This window comes from Lissotriton helveticus, chromosome 1_2 (genome assembly GCF_964261635.1).
Source record: "Lissotriton helveticus chromosome 1_2, aLisHel1.1, whole genome shotgun sequence".
Taxonomy (NCBI): domain Eukaryota; kingdom Metazoa; phylum Chordata; class Amphibia; order Caudata; family Salamandridae; genus Lissotriton; species Lissotriton helveticus.
In genome coordinates, this window is record NC_136058.1 from 179,460,634 (window position 1) to 179,482,493 (window position 21,860).

The window sequence follows — 21,860 nt, forward strand, 5'->3', positions numbered from 1 at the left end:
GTACTCCTACCAGTGTGTGTTGTTGGGGCATCTGTTTCCGGTTGGACCCCTGGCCTTGCGGTGCATTTTCCTCATCTGCCATGGCCTCTCACTGCCCTGTAGCACACCACACTGCTGCTCCATATGTAGTTACTTGGTATCTGAATTTTCAGTTTGCTTCTGGACTCATTGCCCACCAATTAGGTGCTCTGTGTTGTCAAAGGGCCCCCAGTCAGACTTTCTACTCAAGGTATATCTATCATGCACTTCTCCTCTCACGTCCCGGGACCTGTAGGCCTCCTTTTTCTTATGGGCACAAGCTGGCAGGTAGTCCTGTGCCTCTTGGACTGGTGTTGTGTTCACTGGCCAAAATGGCTAGGGCGTGGCCGACACGATCACAGGCCTCTCTGTCTTTCTCCCTCAGCAGGCCACCCTTGCCCTCAGAGATATACCTCTGAGCACTGACAGGGCATTAAGGAAAAAGTGAGCCGAGCGCTCTCCTGAGTGAGATGTTGTTCCTGCACCAGTCGAATATTTTTGCAGCCGCTAACTGCTCTATGCAAGACACATGAATCGCGACTCCTCTTGCACTGCAGGGCTGGACCACCAGGGCCAGCAGCCTCTCTCGCATGGCAGACAAAAACCTCTGAGTGTGAAAACGGTTCTGCTGCTGCTTGGGTGACCACTCTCATCACAAATGTGCAGGGGTGCACAGCCTCCAGTGTACATAGCCCAAATGTAACAAACTGTAATACAATGATATACTTCACACCTGAGCATAGTATGGTTAAAGACCACGTGAGGTCTGAGACCCTTTTATTTATAGCCTCTGGCCACTCCCCGACCAAATGATCTACTGCGTGCATATCCGGGGCAGTGGGCTGCTCCTAAACTGTCCAGGTGGCTCACTACAGCACGCATTGGGAAAGTAAAGGAAGAACAGATTGGTGCAACAACACCCTTCAACCTTCCATGACGGATTCTAGCATTCAATCTGAATCAACGAAGTAGCGTTTTCACATAAAAAATAAAAGCCAGACCTATTGGCTTTGTCAAAGCTTATTAGGTTTCACCTGCACTGCGTTTGTTCTGTGCTTGAGAAATGTATCGTTTTTAATATGACTTAAAAGAGAGTTACATCACGCGTCCTCTCTTTCCTGGCTTCTCATTGGTTCCTGTGCCTGCTACTTACCGTACCTTCATTTCTATTGGCTGTAGCATATTTTCCTCCATTTACCAATGCTTGTTCACCGTCTGCTTCTCTTATCAGTTTCCCACCGCCAAAATACTGTTAACATCCGCTTTGGTGGAATTCTTTTTTCATAAAGAAAGTTTTACCTCCTTCTGCTTTTTCGTCTTGTAGCAGTTTGATATATCCACTATTTATCACAGGGAGAGATTAAGTAATTTGCCCAGAATCACAGGATGTTGTGCCCACGAGCCTCGAACCGGGAATCCCAGCTCTCGAATCAGCAACTCTGGCCGCTGCGCCACATCCTTTCCATGCCCATGATGGTTGTCAGGGAACTCTTTCCTTTATTCTGGATGGTGATTGATGAAAACAGCTTAGTATTATTAAGGTAAACCTGATGCATTACTAATGCTAGTTTTAATTCACATTTCCTTCCAAATTTGTTGTACAGCCTATTTGCCTTATATCTTCGGATGTAACCTCACCCAGGGTAGGACATTTAACCAGTATTTGTAATAGGTGTGAACAATTCAGGGGCTTTAACTTTCTCTGATATTTATTTTCTCCCTATCCTTCAACCACATGGTTCCATAAATACCCATAGACTATCCCATTTATTATACTTTCCTTTATTCCTCCCGTCTGTAGGTACACTATCCGGCCTTAGGCATTCTCTTTTCCCAGGTTGATCTGAGGAGGACTCTCCCCTTATTGTTATACTAGGCAGCTCACCATTCACCCTGCTACCCACTTTTTTGAGGTCCACTCTTTCCTTTTTTCTCTCTTATACAGGTCTTTGGAGTTGCGTACTTCCAAGCAAGACATTATTCTCCTCATGGCTTACTATGCCTAATCTATTCAATTTTCCCCCTAGTTCCCTTTTTACTTCCTGTTCCATTTATCTGTTGTCTCTTTAGTTCTGGGGCCACACCCTTCCCTTTCCTCCAACCTCTTTTTGGACCCCCTTTCTTTTTCAACATCTTCTGTGTTTTACCCTCTGGTCTTGTAATGGGGTATACATCTCTTTGTACTCCAGTTCTGCCCCCACTTTATTACCAGCATTGGATACTTTGAAATATATATCATAGGTGGATTTTCGGGCTGCGTGTGTTCTCCTCATCAGTGAGGGGTGACATATATACCGCCTGATCTCTCTTCTCCATTACTGTTTGTATTACAGCAAGCATACAACTGTTAATTTGTTTTAGCTCCTCCGCGATCTTCTGTAATTGGGTTTTATGGGTTTTCCCCTGGCAATTATTCTTGACTAGGGCTTCTAATGTTGCCTAAAGGGGTTTTTGCAATAAAAACATCACCTCTGGTAAGGATAAGGCAGAGGTTTCTATCATGTGTAGTGCCAAAGAGGACTGTATGGTGTCGGGGGATAAGGCCTTGTTGAGGGGTACCCTTCCCAGTGACACCTAACAAGTCATTTCCCCACTCTCCAATCCCTCCCTTTCTTGCTTAGTCACTGCTTGTTGCAGGACTTCTCTTTCTTCTGTGGGGCCATCAATTCCACTAGGGGAGATGCTGGGTGACAACAATAATCTAAGTTCGGATAGAAACACCCCTCCATTGATACCATCTTCATCCACCACTACTTGGTCCAAATCTGGTAGTGTTTCAAGAATAATAGAGTCACTTGTTACACTCATGACATTCTTTTTGTCCTCTTTGCAGGCATTACCTTGAAGACTTTCCGGCAGTAAAGGGTGTTCACGGGCATCAGGTTTCCTTATAAAATATTTCCCCCCAAATTCTTTTATAGATTGTCCCAGGGATATTCCATTCGCTTCTTCCACAGGGTATACCAGAATATCGAGCATACTCAGAGTCGATTTCTCTTCTAGAGGATCAATAATAATTCTCTCTAATGACTTACAATGCTGGTCCTTTTTATGCTTGCAAAGCATTTTTCTGTAGAGCATCTTTCTGTCCCTTGTTAGCCCCACATGTTTTCCCTTTCGGCTGCATTTCCCTTTTCAAGCAATCAATCTATCAATATATTTGTAAAGCGTGCTACTCACCCGTGAGGGTCTCAAGGCGCTGGGGGGGATGCTGCTACTGCTCAAACAGCCAGGTCTTGAGTAGTCTTCTGAAGGTTAGCAGGTCCTGAGTCTGGCGTAGGAGGATGGGGAGGGTGTTCCAGGTCTTGGCGGCGAGGTGGGAGAACGATCTGCCGCTGGAGGTTGATCTTTGGGGGCGGGCGATGGTGGCGAGGTCGGCGGAGCGAAGCTGGCAGTTGGGGGTGTAGAAGGTGAGTCATCTGTTGAGGTGTGCTGGTCCGGTGTTTTGGAGTGCCTTGTGTGCATGGGTGAGGAGCTTGAAGGTGATCCTTTTGTTGACAGGAAGCCAGTGCAGGTCTCCCAGGTGGGGTGTGATGTGGCTGCGACGAGGGATGTCGAGGATCAAGCGTGCAGAGGCGTTCTGTATGCGTTGTAGTCGTTTCAGGAGTTTGGCCGAGGCTCCTGTGTAGAGGGCATTTCCGTAGTCCAACCGGCTGCTGACGGGGGCCTGGGTGACCGTTCTTCTTGTTTCAGTGGGGATCTTGCAGAGCATGCGGAGGGTGTTAAAGCAGGAGGACAAGACGGCGTTGACCTGCTTTGTCAAGGAGAGAGTAGAGTTGAGGATGATCCCCAGGTTGCGTGCATGGTTGGTGGGTGTTGGTGCAGTTCCCAGAGTGGTCGGCCACCAGGAGTCGTCCCAGGCCTAGGGGGGTGGAGCCGAGGATGAGGACTTCTGTATTGTCCGAGTTCACCTTCAGACGGCTGTTCTTCATCCACTCGGCGACAGTTTTCATTCCTTCGTGGAGGTTGGTTTTGGCGGTGAGGGGGTCCTTGGTGAGGGAGAGGATCAGCTGGGTGTCGTCGGTGTAGGAGATGATGTTGAGGTCGTATAGTCGGGCGACGTGGGCGACCGGTGCCATGTAGATGTTGAACAATGTCAGGCTGAGGGATGAGCCCTGGGGTACGCTGCAGATGATCTTGGTGGCTTTGGAGCGGAAAGGGGGAGGAGGATGCTCTGGGTTCTGCCGGAGAGGAAGGAGGTGGTCTAATACAGAGCCTTGTCTCAGATCCCAGCTTTGTGGAGGTATGTGCGTAGGGTGCGGTGGCAGACAGTGTCGAAGGCGGCTGACAGGTCCAGGAGGATGAGAGCAGCAGTTTCACCACTGTCCAGCAGAGCCCTGATGTCATCGGTGGCCGCGATGAGGGCAGTTACTGTGCTGTGGTTGCTGCTGTACCCGGACTGGCATGGGTCCAGGATATTGTTCTCCTCGAGGTAGCGGGTCAGTTGTCTGTTGACGGTCTTCTCGATGACCTTCGCCGGGAACGGGAGCAGGGAGATGGGTCGGAAGTTCTTGAGGTCCTTAGGATCAGCCTTCATTTTTTTGAGTAAGGCATTGATCTCGGCGTGCTTCCAGCTCTCCGGGAAGGTCGCTGTCTCGAAGGAGATGTTGATAGCTTTGTGGGGATGGGGTGCAATGGTGGCGCTGGCTTTGTTGAAAATGTGGTGTGGGCATTCATCTGACGGAGAGCTGGAGTGGATGGTGTTCATGACTTTGATGGTGTTATCGTCGTTTGTGTTGATCCAGGAGAGTAGGGGATCGGTGCGGATGGTGGCCGTGGGGTCGTAGGTCTCAGTGGTTGTCGGGGCGGTCATGACGTTGAAGCTGTTGTGGATGTTTGCAATCTTGCGATGGAAGAAGGTGGCAAGGGAGTCGCACAGGTGTTGCGAGGGTGGGATGTCGTTGGTGTTGGAGCTGGGGTTGGAGGGTTCCTTCACGATATTGAAGAGCTCTTTGCTGTAGTGTGCGTTGTTGCTAGGCGGTCTTTGAAGGAGGACCTTTTGGCGGATCTGAAGAGGTGATGGTGTCTGCGGGTGGTGTTCTTGTGGGCTGTGTAACTGTCCGGTGTCTATTCACGGTGCCATTTCTTCTCTAGTTTTCAGCAGGTTTGCTTGGAGGCCTGGAGGTCCTCGGTGAACCAGCTGGCTTTCTTTTTGGTGAGTCTGTTGGAGGGTTTCTTGATCGGGCGAGAGTATTGGCTCATTCGTCGATCCACTGTCTGAGGTTGCGGGCGGCGGTGTCGGGGTCGGTGTGTGGGCTCCGGGTGAGGGTGGTGGTTAGCTGGTCTTCAGTGACTTTGCTCCAGCAGCGGCGAGGGATCTGTTGGGTGCGGTGGTGCGTGGGGGGTTTCTGGAAGGTGAAGTGGATGCAGCGATGATCGGTCCAATGGAGTTCGGTGGTGTGGCTGAACGAGACGTGGGAGCTTGCGGAGAAGATGGGGTCAAGTCTGTGGCCGGCGGAGTGGGTGGGTGTTGTGATGAGCTGTCTAAGTCTGAGGTTGGCGGTGTTGTCAATCAAGGTGGTGGAGTTGGTGTCATTGTTGATCTCGAGGTAGAAGTTCAGGTCCCCGAGGAAGATGTAGTATGTGGAGGCGAGGGAGTCGCTGAACTGTGGCGATGGAGTCGCTGAACTGTGGCCGGGTTCCAGGGGGTCTGTAGACGAGGGTTCGTCTGAGGGTGGTGTTGGGATCGGTGTGGATCTGGAAGTGCAGGTGTTCGGCGGTGCTGAGGGTGTCGTCGGTGCTGTTCGAGACTCTGAGAGTGTTCCTGTGGGCGATGGCGATTCCTCCTTCGTTCCATTGGTGCGGTCCCTGAGGGTGATATTGTAGCCGTCAGGGATGGCTATGGTGATGTCGGGTGCCGAGGAGGGGTTCAACCAGGTCTCCGTCAGGAAGACGACGTCTGGGGATGTTGAGTCGAGTAGGTCCCAGAGTTCGACGGTGTGTTTGCGGGCAGAGCGGGTGTTGAGCAGAATGCATCTGAGGTGGTTACGTTCTTTCACGGTGGGTGGATTGGCGGATTGGATGTTGGCAAAGCTGCAGTTCCGGCAGGAGAAGGGTCCTTGGGTGCGCTTTGGAGAGGCCAGGAAGCAGGTGTGAGATCGTCCGGTGTTGAGTGCGTGGAGGGTGATGGCGTCGTAGCGGAGATGGGCGTTGTGGCGTTTGCGGGGACCAGGGGTTCTGGCACTGGGCGCGGTCCGTGCAGCTACCGCCATATAAGGCGAGGTGAGAGGGAGGAGCAGCTGGGAGGCGGGAGCATGGAGGCGAATGGGCAGCAGGGGACGCAGCGGTGGGGAAAACGGGAGTTAGAACGGGCAGAAATAACAGACGGGCACAGTACAGGAGAAATAAGGGGCAAAAACAGAATTAAAACAATACCTGAATAAAATAGGGGGCAAAGACAGAATAAAAGCACAAAACCAGAATCAAATAAGGGGCAATGACGGAATAAAAACACAATAACAGAATCAACAGAATACAACACAATTACAGAAGGCAAATCCCAGCAGGGCAGGCAGGCAGAAAGGGGGCAGAGCAAGCACACAGGACCTACGGCTTACCACTGGCCACCAGGGATGTGGAGCAGATGGTAGCCTGCGGGTGGAGGCGGGCCTCGAACTTCTGGCAATCGGCAGCGGAAGGCTCATGGAGACATGGACACACAGGTGGTGCTGTGCGGCAGGGCCGGCCTAAGGCATGTGGCGTGGGGAGCGACCAGCCTGAGAAAACAGGGTCAAGGGTGGCTCTCCCCTGGGTCAGTTACTCCAAGATAGTCCGTCTAGTTATAAACAGAAGCCAAGAATGATCTGCATCACACTACCCCAAGGTGATAACACATGTGCAGTAGGAGCAGGATAAGGTGCAAGTCGCTTCACAGTCCTGCCTCACCTACGCTCTACTGCGCTCACCTGCTCCTGCACCTGAGGCCAGCCCAGTGCCTGAGCCTGTGGAGCGGTTGTTTACTCTTCATCTCTGGACCTCTGTTCCCGCACTGGATGTGGCTGAAAGTCTCTAGACCCAGGGGTCTCGAGGTCTCAGAGCCCTCTCCAAACCGCTGGCTGCCACTGGCTCCGCTGGCTCCCTTAATCCCCTGACACCATTAATGCTCACGATACTGCCAATGTGTGAGGTAGTATCTGTGGGTGAACAAAGGCTTGGCAGCTCCATAGCTCTGGTGGCTCCCAGCCCTGCTGGCTCTCTCCGTGCCTCTGTGAGGTTCACTGTACATCCTCCTCCAATAGCACGCAGACTTCACTCTGTTAGCCGCTCAGCAGTCAATTTTGAGGCTTCCTCCCCGTCGCTGCCTTAGCCTCAGCCTCTCACCGTGGGTTCCTTTTTGCGGGAAGCCAGGGACTGCCAGGGAGCCGAGGCTAGCTCCACCTCGTGCACCTAAGCAGCAGATAACTCCAACTCCAATTCCAAGCAGCAGATAATTCCAACTCCAATTATGGGCAGGCCGATTAGATTTTCGGAACCGCTGCAGCGACTTGTGGCAGCTCTTAAAATGCGCTCCAATACCTTCAGGCCGAGTTTGTGCTACACAACACTACAAAAAAAATTCGAGATTTCAGAGAAAATTCATTTTTTCTTTCCTTACAGAATTAAACAGCATAAAAAGAATTAACCAAAGGTGTGGGTCTTGCTCATTTAATTCATCACTGCTTACAAAACTCTTCTCCAGGTCTTTCAGGAAGGGGGTAAGCTTTGCATACAGCTGTATCTCGGGCGTTTAGCCTAAAGCATGGGTACTCACAAACTTTCTCTCGGGGGGCCAAGTTTACAGTGTGGTTTGTGTCCGAGGGCCGCACTGGTGGGGGCGGGTTCAGTGGGGGAGGGGGCGGGGCTAGGGCAACAAAAAAAAACTGGTACCATGAGGTTGATCACTGGTCCCTGCAGCGGACGCCTTCGTCCACTGAGCCACCAGACCCGGCATACACACATGATTTCTCTCTCTTGTTCTTTTTCAGTCTCTCTCTCTCTGTCTCCCTCCCTCTCTCCCTCCATCTTCCTCCCTCTCTCTCCCTCTTCCTCTGTCTCCCTCCCTCGCTCTCCCTTGCTCTCCCTCTGTCTGCCTCTCCCTCTGTCTCCCTCCCTCGCTCTCCCTCTGTCTCTCTCCCTTGCTCTCCCTCTGTGTCCCTCTGTCTCCCTCCCTCGCTCGTGCTCTCCCTCTGTCTGGCCCTCCCTCTATCTCCCTCGCTCGCCCTCCCTCGCTCTTCCTCTGTCTGCCTCTCCCTCGCTCTCTCTCGCTCTCTCTCTGTCTCCCTCCCTCGCTCTCCCTCTCTCTGCCTCTGTCTCCCTCCCTCGCTCTCCCTCTGTCTGCCTCTGTCTCTCTCCCCCTCTACCTCCTCCCTCTCCCTCTGTCACCCTCTTCATCTCACCCTGCCTGTGTGTGCCCTGGCTGAGACAGCTTCCGGGACACACACACACAGCCGCACCCGAGCACTTCACAGGTCTTTAAAAGACCATTCACATGTTAATGAGGCTTTGTTCACCTCTTAGGCCCCTGCAGCTCCACTCTGACTAGGGCGGCAATCGCACGCCTCCACAGAGCAGCAGAGTCTCTTGAGTCGCGCTGCCACAGGGGTGTTTGCTGACACACTTTAAAAAATAAATAAATATTAAAACACGGGTACGATGTTTGGACGGTCTACGGGCCGCCAGGGAAGGCTTGCCATGCCGATGTTGGCCCACGGGCCGTACTATGAGTACCCGTGGCCTAAAGCCTACCAGGGGTTGTCCAACGTAGGCCCAAGAGGGTGAGATCCATTCAGGATTTCAGGGTACCCACACAAAATAAATGGACAGATAAATAATAAAATGGGAATTTAGTTACTAAATAGGCGTTTATCCTGATAATCTGGAATGGGCCTGGTTCCCCTGCACCTATATTGGACATTCTTGCTTGGCTCGATTTTTCATTCTGCATTGATAAATGTGCTTGTGCGGTTAATGTCTCCTCACAGGGATGGTTTGGTCTCAAATATTATGTATAACAGAAATTGTCTCATGCAAAAAGAACAGAGTGCTCAGTACAGTCATAGGAATGCTAAAGGAACCAAGGCCCACCACGGCCCAAAAGTATTGGAGCACTTTTACAGGCGCACTGGTTACATTATAGTAGGACAAATCCCTTCTTATTTATAAGCCAATCAATGCAAAATTTATCAAGACTTTTCATTCTATCAACACTCACCATCCATCATACAATGGTTCACATCTACGCACATAGGTTCCAGCACCTAGTAAGCTCTCCCCACCCCTCAAGTTGCTAACCCTCCCCAACTGTCCGTGCTCTTTCTAATCTATTTTTTATTTTTACTGTCTTTATATAGCACCAACTGGACCAGAAGGTATTCGAGCGCTTTTACAGGAGCACTAGTTCTTGCTTATAGGGCTTTTGTTTTTAACTTTAAGCCATGATGAAAAACATGTAAAAGAAAAACATTGACAAAGCCAAATAGATAAATATAGCAACTCCAAAGTAGCGGTTGTCCCCCTGCGCACCGCGTGTTTGAATACCCGAGGGTATAATAAAGTTATTCAAAACCATGAATTAAATCCATCAAAGTTTTTACTTCATGAATCACTTTTTCTTTGTCAAATTATGTTGTTCATTTGTACAAGGAATATGCTTTCCAATGTTAATTCATACATGTGTCAGACAGCTTCATCACATATCCCTATGCATTTCAGGCCTTCCTAGCCCTTCATCAGGGCAAGTATCTGTGAAATGACAATAATCAAGCTGATTATGGGGGACTATATTAGTAGTAAAGTCGGGAGCAAAAGTTCCATGCGTTTGTTATGCGAGATGGAGGTATCGCGTTGTCTAATAACATTAAACCGCAACGTTAATCGAGTGCTGTTAAAATCAACAATCCTACAATTAGAGTGAAATGTTAATACTTACTGGAAGCATGCCGAGTGCGGAGTCGTTAGTTGTTAGTGCGAATGATTATTCATGCACGAGTGTTGCAGGTTTGTAGTTAAATGGAGTTTGTGTCGCGCGATACACTGTTAGAGAATAGAGGTAAACAGAGGACTACCCTGTTAGACAAGGTGGGGCCATCTTGAAACGGTGTCTGAAAGTGGTGTGTAATGTGGAGTATACAGAAACGAATAGTTCAAAGCACGTATATCAATGTGCATCAAATGGGTTAAACAGTTATGTTAATCATGCTGAGGACCATCTAAAAACAAAGATGAGATTTATCTATTAGGAATGGTGAAACTAGATCGAACCATGGAGCAGTCATTAGCACAGTGATTGACGAACTAAATCAGACCCAATAAACAGGTGATCAAACATAGAATGGGGTTCAAAATTGAGTAAACACAACATAGAAAAAAGAAAAATGAATAATGGTAATTATTAGAAAGTCAATCGAGTAATGATGCGATATGGTACAGTTCATAGATAGCAAAGAAATTCCATCCTATCATTGAGGCCAGTGGGCTGCATCGTGCACAAGTATCTGATCCAATAATTCTCTCTCTGGAGCAATTTATTCTTGGGATTGACGCCCTCTGTGTGAGATACGTTTTCAAGGACAGTAAATTGCAGTTGTGCAATATTGTGTCTATGTTCAACGAAGTGTTTTGCTACCGTAGACTTCATGTTGCTAGTCCTGATGTTACTCTTGTGTTCCAAGATTCTTATCCTTATCTTACGTTCAGTGTGGCCAACATAACAAAGACCACAAGGACATTTCAACAGGTAAATCACATTAGCTGTGTTGCACGTAGCGTTCACTTTCAACTTGATCTTATGACCCTTCATGGGATGATGCAAAGTGTTTCCTTTGATAATGTTATTGCAGTTGCTACAGTTGTAGCAAGGTTGAAGACCTTTGTATTCACTAACGTTTGAAATGGTTCTTGGATGTGTCAATAGTTCTTTGAGGTTAGGACCAATGGTGTATGAAAAAATGGGTGGTTGTTCAAAAAGACCCCTAAAGTCAGGTTCTCTGCTCAATAGTTGTCAATGTTTCAGAATAGTCTTTTGATATTTATTACTCAGTGTAGAGTATTTGGACACAACAGTCATACATTTGCTTTCTGTTTTAATCTTGGAACTTAGCAGTTCTTCCCTGTTAATTTTCTCGCATTTAGTTTTCACACATTTCAGTACTTCATTGGGGTATCCACGATCTTGAAATCTCTTGCACATGGTATCAACATGTTTGGCACAGTCTATGGGGTCAGATATGATCCGTTTAACTCTCATGAGTTGTGATAATGGTAAGTTGTTCTTCAAATTGGGTCGGTGAAAGCTGGAGTAATGAAGAGTACTGTTACGATCAGTGTCCTTTCGGTAAAGAGTGGTGTGAAATCTGTTCTCCATTAGTATAACTTGAACATCCAGATAATTGATGAATCTTTGATCACATATCCATGTGAACTGAATCCGATCATTGATAGTATTGAGATAGTGTAAAAATTCAGATAGTTTGGTTTCTGGGCCAGACCACGATATAAAAATATCATCAATATAACGTAGAAACAGTTTTCCATATTGTATCCACAAAGGTTGATTGAGTATATTGTTCTGTTCGAAGTGGTGCATGAATAAATTAGCGTGCACAGGGGCAGCGCAATTGCCCATTGAGGTTCCGCTGAGTTGTAGATAGCACGTGTCTTTCCAGGTAAAATAACTTTGATAGAGTGTAAATCCAAGTAATTCCATTAAGAATGGCTGTAATTCCAATTTAATGTCAGAGTTCAAGATGGCATCTTCTATAGCCTCTATTCCAAGATCATGGGGAATAGACGTATACAACGCCTTCACGTCAACGGTACATACCCAATATTCGTCTTCAGCTGATATCAGTGCACTGTCCAACTTCCTCAGAAAATCAGTGGTATCACGAACATATGTCGGTGTTTTAACAATGAGGGGTTGTAGATGTTTGTCCAATAGTCTCTCCACTGGTTCGTGTATGCTGCCTCTTATGGACACGATTGGTCTGAACGGTGGTTTTTGTAGGTCCTTATGGACCTTTGGGAGCATATATAGTGATGGTGTTTTTGGATGCTCCTGCGTTAAGAATCGTTTGGTCTTCTCAGTGATGATGTTGTGATCAATTGCTTTTTGAAGAATAGTTTCCAATGTGTGTTTGAATTCATTGGTTGGATTGTATTCCAAAGTGGCATACATATTGATATCTGTCACATGTAATTGTACTTTTGATCGATTGATTGATTGAAGGCTTTATTTCGATATAAAAAATATCATAAAAGCATAATACAATGAATTTAAAAAGCAATATTTGAACAAGCACATACTATATACACAGTTAAAACACTGTCTGAGCAATTAAGACAAGAATTAAATTGACAAAGAAAGCCTTTTCAAATGAATTAACCAAGACCATTTAAGGAACTTGTACACACCACAGACAAACAAAGTATGTGTGTCAGACATTAAAATGCGTAATGCCACATTATGCTAAAGAGTGCCTAATTGTCTACATAGGGGTTTGAGCCAGCACCGCCTCGGCGCTAGATAAGCCGGACATTCGAAAAAAAATGTGGGCAACTGACTCAACTTGTGTTAGGCATGTCGCACAGAAAGGAGGTCGCTGGTGGGAGGTTTTCCAGCGGGCAGTCAGTTCGCTTACAGGTAACGTCCCTATTCTAAATTTAAAATACAGAGCGCGGTCTGTAGGGTTAGATATAATGTCAAGATACAGTTCATAAGCCACCACATCCTTGATCTTCATAAAATCAGTAGTCGATTTACAATGTTTTGAATCACTGGAGATTTTACAGGAGATCCAATTCCAATACAGCTTCTTTAGGGCTGCTTTAGGAGGGGCGGACCTGGATTCCCATGCATCACCAAGGCCTAGGTCCTCTAACAACCGTTTCACATCCCTCAACCACTTGATCTTGGACCAGCCCTCCATTAGTATAACCTCTAGCAAACCATCTGCATATGAGGCCAGCTCGGGCACACGCCACAGGCGCGCCCAAAGTAGCAAGGGGCGTAATTGGGCTTGGTCCTTGATCGATCTACATCCCAGATCCATTAATACGGGTACTGTTGGGGTGCTCTGCGGGAGGGCCATCAAGTCCTTCAGAAATTTGCTCTCTGATCTAGCTAATACTTCGAGGTTACACGTGCCCCACAGTTCCGCCCCATACAAAGCAGCACTAACCCCTCTAGCTTTATAAATCTCCATGACTGGGGCAATGGGCTTAGTTGTAGAGGAGCGTTGCTCCTTGAGGAGGGCACCACCCACCCTTTTATGGCCAAGTAACATCTTTTGGATGTGTGAATTCCAGTGCATTGAGTCTGTAAGGCGGATGCCTAAGTAATCAAATTCGGCCATCCTCTCCAGGGGCACGGAATTCAGCAGCGGGGGACGGCCCAAGTTTTTGGGCGGGTTCAAAATCAAGTATTTGGTTTTGGTTGTATTAATAATCAGGCCCCTATGTGAGCAGAACTCCTGAAAGCTATTTAAGAGGCTCTGCAAACCCATGGGGGTCTTGGAAATAAGGAGGGTGTCGTCAGCGAAGAGTAGTGTGGGGATGCGCTTGCCCGCCAGGGACGGTGCATCTGCAGGGTTACTAAGCAGATGCTCAACCACTCTGTTCACATAAAGAGAGAGCAGAGTGGGAGCAAGCACACATCCCTGGCGGACGCCCCTTTCCATTGGGATCCTGTCAGTTTTCTCGCCGTGCATGCCCCACCGCACCTGCGCAAAGTTGTCAGCATGGAGCCTCACCAGTAGGAACAAGATGTACGGGGGCAACCCCATCTCAGACAAGACCCTCCACAGCCCCTCCCTCGGTACTAGGTCAAAGGCAGTCTTCAGGTCTATAAAAGCCAAATAAAGACTGCCTTTGCCCAGCACCACCACCTTCCAATAGAGAAGGACCAGTCTGTAGGCCTGTTCTATAGTCCCAGTACCGGGGCGAAAGCCGGCTTGGTAGTCCGATAGAATGTTATTATCGTCTACCCACTGGAGCACCCTCCCCAGGATCGCTTTCCCCGCCACCTTTTGTGTTGAATCAATAAGGCTTATAGGCCTATAGTTGGCTGGGTCGTCCCGACACCCTTTTTTGAATATGGGGACGACCTCCGCCCCTTTCCAAGATTCAGGGACAGGTGCACCGTTGTTAATAGCATTTAACAAAAATGAGACCAACTTCCCCCACTCTTCATGGTTAGCGCGCAACAGATCGCCCGGTAGCCCATCAGGTCCAGCAGCTTTGAGGGGCACCAAGGATTTTATTACGCTCTCGACTTCTCTTGGGGTGAATGGATCTCCCAGTATGTCCCCCTGGGATTCGTCTGGGTAGGAGCTACTGTTAGGAATTGTCAGGGTATTCATCTCATCGGAGGTGTAAAGGGAGAGTAAGTGGTTGTACCAGGTTTGGGCTGGGATGTTACATGTAATTAAAGTGCTATCTGGTCTGTTCCTAGTTCTAATTAGATTCCAGAACCCTCTGGAATCTCTTACCGCACTTGCTGCCTTGAGATCAGACCAATACCTGTCCTCCTACTCTTTCTTGGCTGCATTAATAGTCTGAGTGTACGCTTTCCTGGCAAACCTAATCTCTGACTGGGATTTACTTTTAACAGCAGCAATCAAAGCAGATTTTGTCCCCCTGCATTTTTTAGTGAACCAGCCTGGTTGATTCTTCGGTCTCTTGTCTTTCCCCACTGGAGGATCTCTGCTAGGGAGTAGGATGCAATTACCCAGGGCAATGGTTAAATTACAGAAAAGGGCTGTCACTTCGCTAGTTGTTTGAATGGACGAGTCCAGTTTAGACTGGGCTGTTGCTAGGAGGGCCCCTATGACTTGCATTTTTCCCTCATCCATGGCGACCCTGCACCACTTCAGGCGCCTCCCGCAATTGGAGGGTCGTACTGCTGATGTAGAAACTGGATTTGGAAGCATGCACACACCCAGTTCCCTAGACCAGAAGGAGAGCAAGGTTAAAGAGAGGGGATTGTGGTCGCTATTGACTGTTGATAAAACCTCCATATCCCGCACCGATCCCCATAGCTTAATGTCGAGGAGAATGTAATCTATTCTCGACGTATGATTCGGCCTGTTATAGGTGTGGGCTCCCAAGGGATCCGAGGGCGTCCTCCCGTTCACTGCCCTCAGGCCAAATTCCAGGGTCAACGAATTAAGTTGTATGGCCCGTTGGGACCACCTCCTAATGGGTGGAATGGTTAATGAGGGTATTCCACTCCTGGCATCTTCATCGGCAAAGCCCAGGATGTCCTCCGTCGCAAGGGGCTCAAACGTACAGTTAAGGTCCCCTGCGACCAGGACATGAGATCTAGCCGGGCACTGACAAAGGAGATTTTCCAAGCCTGAGATAGTGGGTGACTGCAGACCTCCTTTCGACCCCCTAGCATAGATGTTAATAATGTCCAAGGTAAACCTTCTCTGAGGCCCCTTGAGTGAGATTTGAGTAGGGGAATTGGTCGCATGCTGCACGACTTGGCACCCAAGCGAGACATCAACCCATATGAGAAGGCCGCCATAGAGGCGTCCCTTCCCTGTGGAGGAGGGAACTGCAGGTATAAAAAACGATGAGTACCCCACCTTATGGCAGGGTTCCCTGCTCCAGGTTTCTTGAAAGATGCAGATTGAGTGAGCCTCCGCCAGGGTATTCCAATCAGGTAGGTCCAGCTTCCTAGAGATACCCGCATCGTTCCAGCTAAGAATCCTAAATACTGAATCCGCCACAGCCGGGACCATGAGGGACTCAGACCTAAATATACCCACCTGCCCAGAAGTAATTAGTGGTGAGCCCTCCCTCACGGACCTCCCGATGTTAGTAACAGCAAAACTAGGTGCCAGATCTAGTAACGACCTAGAGCATAGGGGAGAGGAATTGGAGGAACTACCTGAATCAGGCTGCAATGGAAGATTGGTGCTAAATGTGCCTGGGACACGGGTCATTGGAGCAGCTACTGGGCTCAATCGAGAGAGTGTGTCCCGGGAGCAAATATCAGTTCAGTAGCCAAACGCCCTCCTATGGTTCCCTAACCATACGATTGGTGGATAGGACAGAGGGTAAAGGCAATTCTCCAGGAAAAAGGAGTCTAGCCTCCCACCCCACCCTTGATGGCTGACATTTAATATGCCTAACGGTCTAGCATAAAAGTAGCTCAAATCTACTACTCCAATACCCTCCCCTCCTTGGCCTAGCTGCTGGTTGCAAATAAATGGAGCAACCCTGGCATCCTTAAAATTCACCACCACACAGTCCCCCTGGAATTGCTTGTGACCGTTTCCTACCCACCCTACCCTCCTAACATTAAGTATCTGGCCATTCAGCTCGCTAGGGAGAGGTCTATTAGCTCTTAGCCAGTGCATAGATTTATTTTTAAGCACCTGGTAAGGTTCATGCTGGTTAGCCTTCAATGGCGGAACATTGATAAGGACAGCAACATAAGGTTGACAGTCTGGTGGAAGGTTTACGGGGGGGGGAGTCTAACAGCCTCAAAGGGAGGCTGCGAGGGCTGCTGAGTAGTAGGAACAGGTTTAAAGCTGTTTCTACTAGGTTGCTCTGGGAAACCTTTAGGGTCCTCCCTAGACCGCGGTACTTTGGCCCGCGAGTTTTTGGGCCCCGTTTAGTTTGTAGCTAGGGGGGCAGGACTGGCAGGCTGTTGCCCCGCTACCTTCAGGACACTGTTGCTGGGCAACAGCATACCAGTAGAGGAAGAAGAGGGACCAACCAGTGCTGCAGCCTGCTGCGCAGACCCAGAAGTGCAAGCCATTGTGGGGGTATGCTGAGGCGGTACAACCTCAGGGGCTAGAGCATCTACATGAGTTGTTGATCATAAAATGTACTGTCCATAATTACAAGTGCACCGCCTTTATCAGCGTTTTGACAAATGATGTCAGGATTTTCAGCCATTTTCCTAAGTATACTCCGCTCTTTCATAGTTAGGTTGCAATGTTTTAATTTGGTTTGAAAATGCAATGATGTAATGTCTTGTTTAACCAAATTTCCTGAAGTATCGATTATCTTGTGGCTTACAGGAGCCAAAAAGGTGCTTCGAGGGCGTAGGCCCAAAAGAATGTTATCTTGTTGTGAAATAGTTGGTGTCATATTTTCAAAATAATGTTGCAATCTAATGTTTCTCATTAGCTTAAAAAAGCTGACCTCTAATTCCAAGGTATTAGAACTGGTGGTTGGCACAAACGATTGACCTTTCTGTAAGGTTTTTATTTCCAGATTGGTGAGTTCGTGTGTAGAGATGTTGATCACTAAGTTATTGAATTCAGTTATTTCTTCTTTACTCATCTTTCCTTTTTCTCTGGTTCTTTTGTTTTTTCTGCTGTTTTTGCCCCTCTGGGGTCTTCCTGCTTGTCTGGGCCTTCTTCCAAAAAAGGAACCGCAGACTCTGTAGTTGTGACTTGTCCAGTGGTTGTGCTAGGACGTGTGGGTTGTTTCTGTGTTTGAGCATCACTATCAGATGATGTAGTGTCGGTGGCAGAATACAGATTATATGCTTTGGGTTGACGTCGGCGGGCATACACTTCTGCCCAAGTGTGTACCTCGCCGAGTTTGTAATCGATGGTATCCCTCTTGTATTTCCGTATTTTACGTTCTTGAATATCTTGGGTGTATTTATCGAGTTGATTATTGAGGTCTTCCAACATTTTTGTATAATCAGTTGTTTCCATTGAGTCAGTGAGTTTAGGTTTAATGTTGCTAATTTCCAAACTGAGTTCTTCTAGAGTTTTGGATAACTCTTCGATTATCAGCAAGATGAGATCGAGCGAGCACTTATTTAAGATAGCGTACCATCTCTCAACGAAACGTGTGTTATTTCTGCAAAGTAACGGTTTGAGTGGGACTCTTAGGCCCCTGGGGATACGTTGGGCACGGTGGTACCTCACCAAGGTGCTCACATGGAGTCTTTGATTTGTTTCTTTTTTGAGTAAATAGAGGAGTTGTTTAATGTTGCTTTCTTTGCTTTTTCTATTGGATAAAGGAGAGGTGTCATCTCTAATCAGTCCATACATTTTTGCGGCATCCTCTGTAGTAAAAGCAAAAGTGTCCGCTTTTGATTCTGTCTAGTTAGTGATGTTGTCTTAGTTCATCTTGAAAAAAGTGTGCAGTGTCCTGAGTCAGACAGGTAAATAGATCACAATAGGGGTAGGACACGCACCACTGGAGTGAGTAATAAAGGTAAAACAGATGAAACGTTGTCGCGTGCAGGCTGGGGCTTCGCTCTCTGTACCATCAAGCGTTGAATTTAAACAAATATAGCAACTCCAAAGTAGGGGTTGTCCCCCTGCGCACTGCGTGTTTGAATACCCGAGGGTATAATAAAGTTATTCAAAACCATGAATTAAATCCATCAAAGTTTTTACTTCATGAATCACTTTTTCTTTGTCAAATTATGTTGTTCATTTGTACAAGGAATAAGCTTTCCAATGTTAATTCATACATGTGTCAGACAGCTTTATCACATATCCCTATGCACTTAGGGCCTTCCTAGCCATTCATCAGGGGAAGTATCTGTGAAATGAAAATAATCAAGCTGATTATGGGGGACAACTCTCTATATATCCTAAATCATAGCGATGTGTTAAGCATCACTAGCATGCATTAATATCTAATGAATATACCAAAGTGAGGGAAAAGGAAGAAAAACTGTGCACGTAGTAAAGCTCAGAACACTATTATATCACCAATCTTATAAACAATGCGTTCATGTTTGGAGTTGCTATATTTGTTTAAATTCAACGCTTGATGGTACAGAGAGCGAAGCCCCAGCCTGCACGCGACAACTTTTCATCTGTTTTACCTTTATTCCTCACTCCAGTGGTGCGTGTCCTACCCCTATTGTGAAAGCCAAATAGATGTCACATAGGTGAAACCAATTGTCATTGCCAATGCTTGTTTTTAAAACAGGTAGCCCTGAGGCCCTTTTTTGTTCAAATCGATTATTAATTCCAAGATTTGACAGACACTACAAATAAAATGTCAACCAGTTTTATGAAGTTCGCTGAAATGCAGTAGCTAAGCTTGACCAGTATTTCACGGACTGATGATTTCTTGGGTTGCTGTAGTATTAATTTCAGTTTTGGTTGGTGCAGCCAAAGCATGGAATGACCTCCCTTTGCCTCTTAGATACATGACAACTCTTCTGGATTTAGGAAGGCCTTGAAAACATGGCTATTCACTGACTAATTAATACTCCCTTCGCGTTTAGGCCACTGCAGGACATCAAATACAGCGCCAGGACACCTTCGATAGCAGTCGCACTCTAGAAATGTCAATAAAGTCATTAACAGTACAGCTATAGGCTGTTTTCCTACACCCAACATGGCCGCCGCCGGCACACGATCACTATAAGTTTACGTTCAATCCTTTACAGCTGTCTATGGCTGCTACGCCTGGCCACGTGAATCGGCATCGCTCCCCTATAGGTGGTTTGTCCGGGATGATTTGGCTGAGTGAATGGTGACTTTGCATTGGTTGTGCGAGTGCGCCTGCGTGGACCGGCGAAAGAAGTCGTTCCTTTCCTGTCCTTCCCTCTGCCTGTAGTGCACTTGACAGCGGCGGCAGCGTCCACCGTTTGGAGAACAGCAGTGTAAACAGTGCATGCTGCGTAGCGCCGCACGCTTCTTCTACAGCCAAGTGCGTCACCGACACGTCACCGCCTCCTCAACCGTCATGCCCGGCAGGAACATGCCGAAGAGTGTCGGCTGCTGCCACTGCCTTGATGCCTGCGTTGGTGGGCCGGGGCATGGACCCGGGGGAGAAGGACCGGGCCCCGGGGGAGAAGGACCTGGCCCCGGGAGAGAAGGACCTGGCCCCGGGAGAGAAGGACCTGGCCCCGGGAGAGAAGGACCTGGCCCCGGGAGAGAAGGACCTGGCCCCGGGAGAGAAGGACCAGACAACTTAGACATCGTCAAGTCCCCCAATGACCCCAAGCAATACAGGTACAAAGCACGTGCACCGGTATGCCTATATACACAGACTGCTAGCAGGACCACGTGTGTCACACATGACAGTACTGTAAAGCCAGAATCGCCACTCTTACACCGGGACATGCAGCAGCTTGCCAAAACTGTGCACGCAGAGACCCCAAGAGGTACAGGCGAAGGTCACGCGCGACTCCAACCTGTACTGTACACATGTAGTGGGAGACCACTAAGAATTACATGTCAACCGCTTACAACGCGAGACTCCCCCCCCCCCCCCCCCATAAACAAAAGCACAGGATGTGTTTATCGTGTCCTTTGCGTTTATTCTCAACAGTGTTTTGAACAGTAACACTTTGCAGCTGAATTGGAGCAGTGTAGAGCATTCTGAGATAATAAGTACTTCAGAGACTGAGGACGACCTAGGTTGATGACATGGCAGCGGAGTGACTGTAAAATGTATTGAGGCAACTTTATGTACAACAATAGACTGCGGTTGAGATGCGTATTGTATGCATGTGAATCTCAATGTGCTCACGATGCTTTAATAGCTGAGGACTCTTTGAGCAATCAAATCTCTGAGAAGGGTCCTGGCGCCTTGGGTGCACAGTGCTCACAATACAGTCAGCGATTCATATATGAAACCCCCAAGTGTACGTTTTCATGTCAAAATGTTGATACCGTTCATAGTGTAATGGGAGTTAAAACAGTAAATGTGACCTTTTTTGGGTTCCGGAATAGTGTGCTACTCGCTGAAAAAGCGCATAGACGACTCGTGAGCGCTATACAAATGCAAATCCAATTGCTTAATATTGGTGAAAAGGTGGAGGAGAGTGGGGGATAAAGTTTGTTGTTACTTTGGTGGGCTATTTTACTGTGTATTGGTTGTGTTGTGGCATGATGTTGCTTTTAATTGAATTTGTAAAACTCTTCATACACCTGACGAGTTGCTGACGCACCTTTATAGGACAGGTAGCAGCTACACTGTGAGGCTGTCCTGCGTAAGAGATCAAATTGAAGCTCTTATACTTTCTTGGCTCTCAGCGTTTAATAGTCTAACGGTTGAAATAAGAGTGTCTGGTGTGTAGACTAGATGGTTGCTGGGAGTTGCTCTGCAGGTGTTTTATAGAATTCCTGGGTGACAGCCGACATCACCAACACACGCCCTGTGTTTTATACAGTATTCAAGAATCTTGTTTCAAGATAGTTTAATATTATCTCTGTAAGATAGTCTGTATGAGACAATATTGAAGTGCATGGTGAGTGACAGGACCGCAGCCCTCAGGGATGGACTGCATGAGTCTTCTATGATGCAGGCAGTTAGCAAAATAAGAGTTGATCATGCTTTGAATTGTCCAAATTGAGAGGTGATGAGGACCCGCAGGGATGGATTTATTGCTGTGGAACATGATGCAAGCTGTTATATTGTGAAAAGTTAACACTGCTTTAAAGTATCAAATCTTACTGATAGTTGGCAGATCTCTTTGTGTGTTGGTTGTGTGGCCTCTTAGAAACAAACGGGATTGGTTTAGCAGGATTGGTGACAGCTACATGAATATCTAGGTGTGTCCTATGGTTTGTCCTGATTGTGGACTTGCATGATGTGAATGTTCGCACTGCATTCGAACCATGCAGCTGGGTTGTAACGTAAGCACACCCGGGAGAAGTTTAGTCTATGGAATGCACAGATAGCTTTCAGACGTGGTGGCATACTATTTCAGTCATTCCTATGACTTTTCTTAGACCGGATATTATTCCTGTGTGTGTACTCTCTACAGTATGTTGCTTACTTTACTTTTTAAACTTCGGTGTATAAGCCATAAAAGCACATGGAATAAAATATACATAAAACATTTGACTTTTACAGTATAAATCTCCAAAATTCAATACAATGATTATAATACCAGTGAATATCGCAAGGATTTAATG

General features: G+C 47.4%; 1 protein-coding gene across 1 annotated transcript in view; it reads left to right on the forward strand.

Moving 5' to 3' along the window:
- NRDC (nardilysin convertase) overlaps positions 1-21,860 on the forward strand; it is a 2,150,332-nt gene that overhangs the window by 565,934 nt on the left and 1,562,538 nt on the right. Inside the window, exon 2 of the mRNA XM_078670713.1 lies at positions 19,597-19,949. Within this exon, the coding sequence (XP_078526839.1) occupies positions 19,609-19,949 (341 nt within the window). The 5' untranslated portion in view covers positions 19,597-19,608. The remainder of the gene's footprint in view (positions 1-19,596; positions 19,950-21,860) is intronic.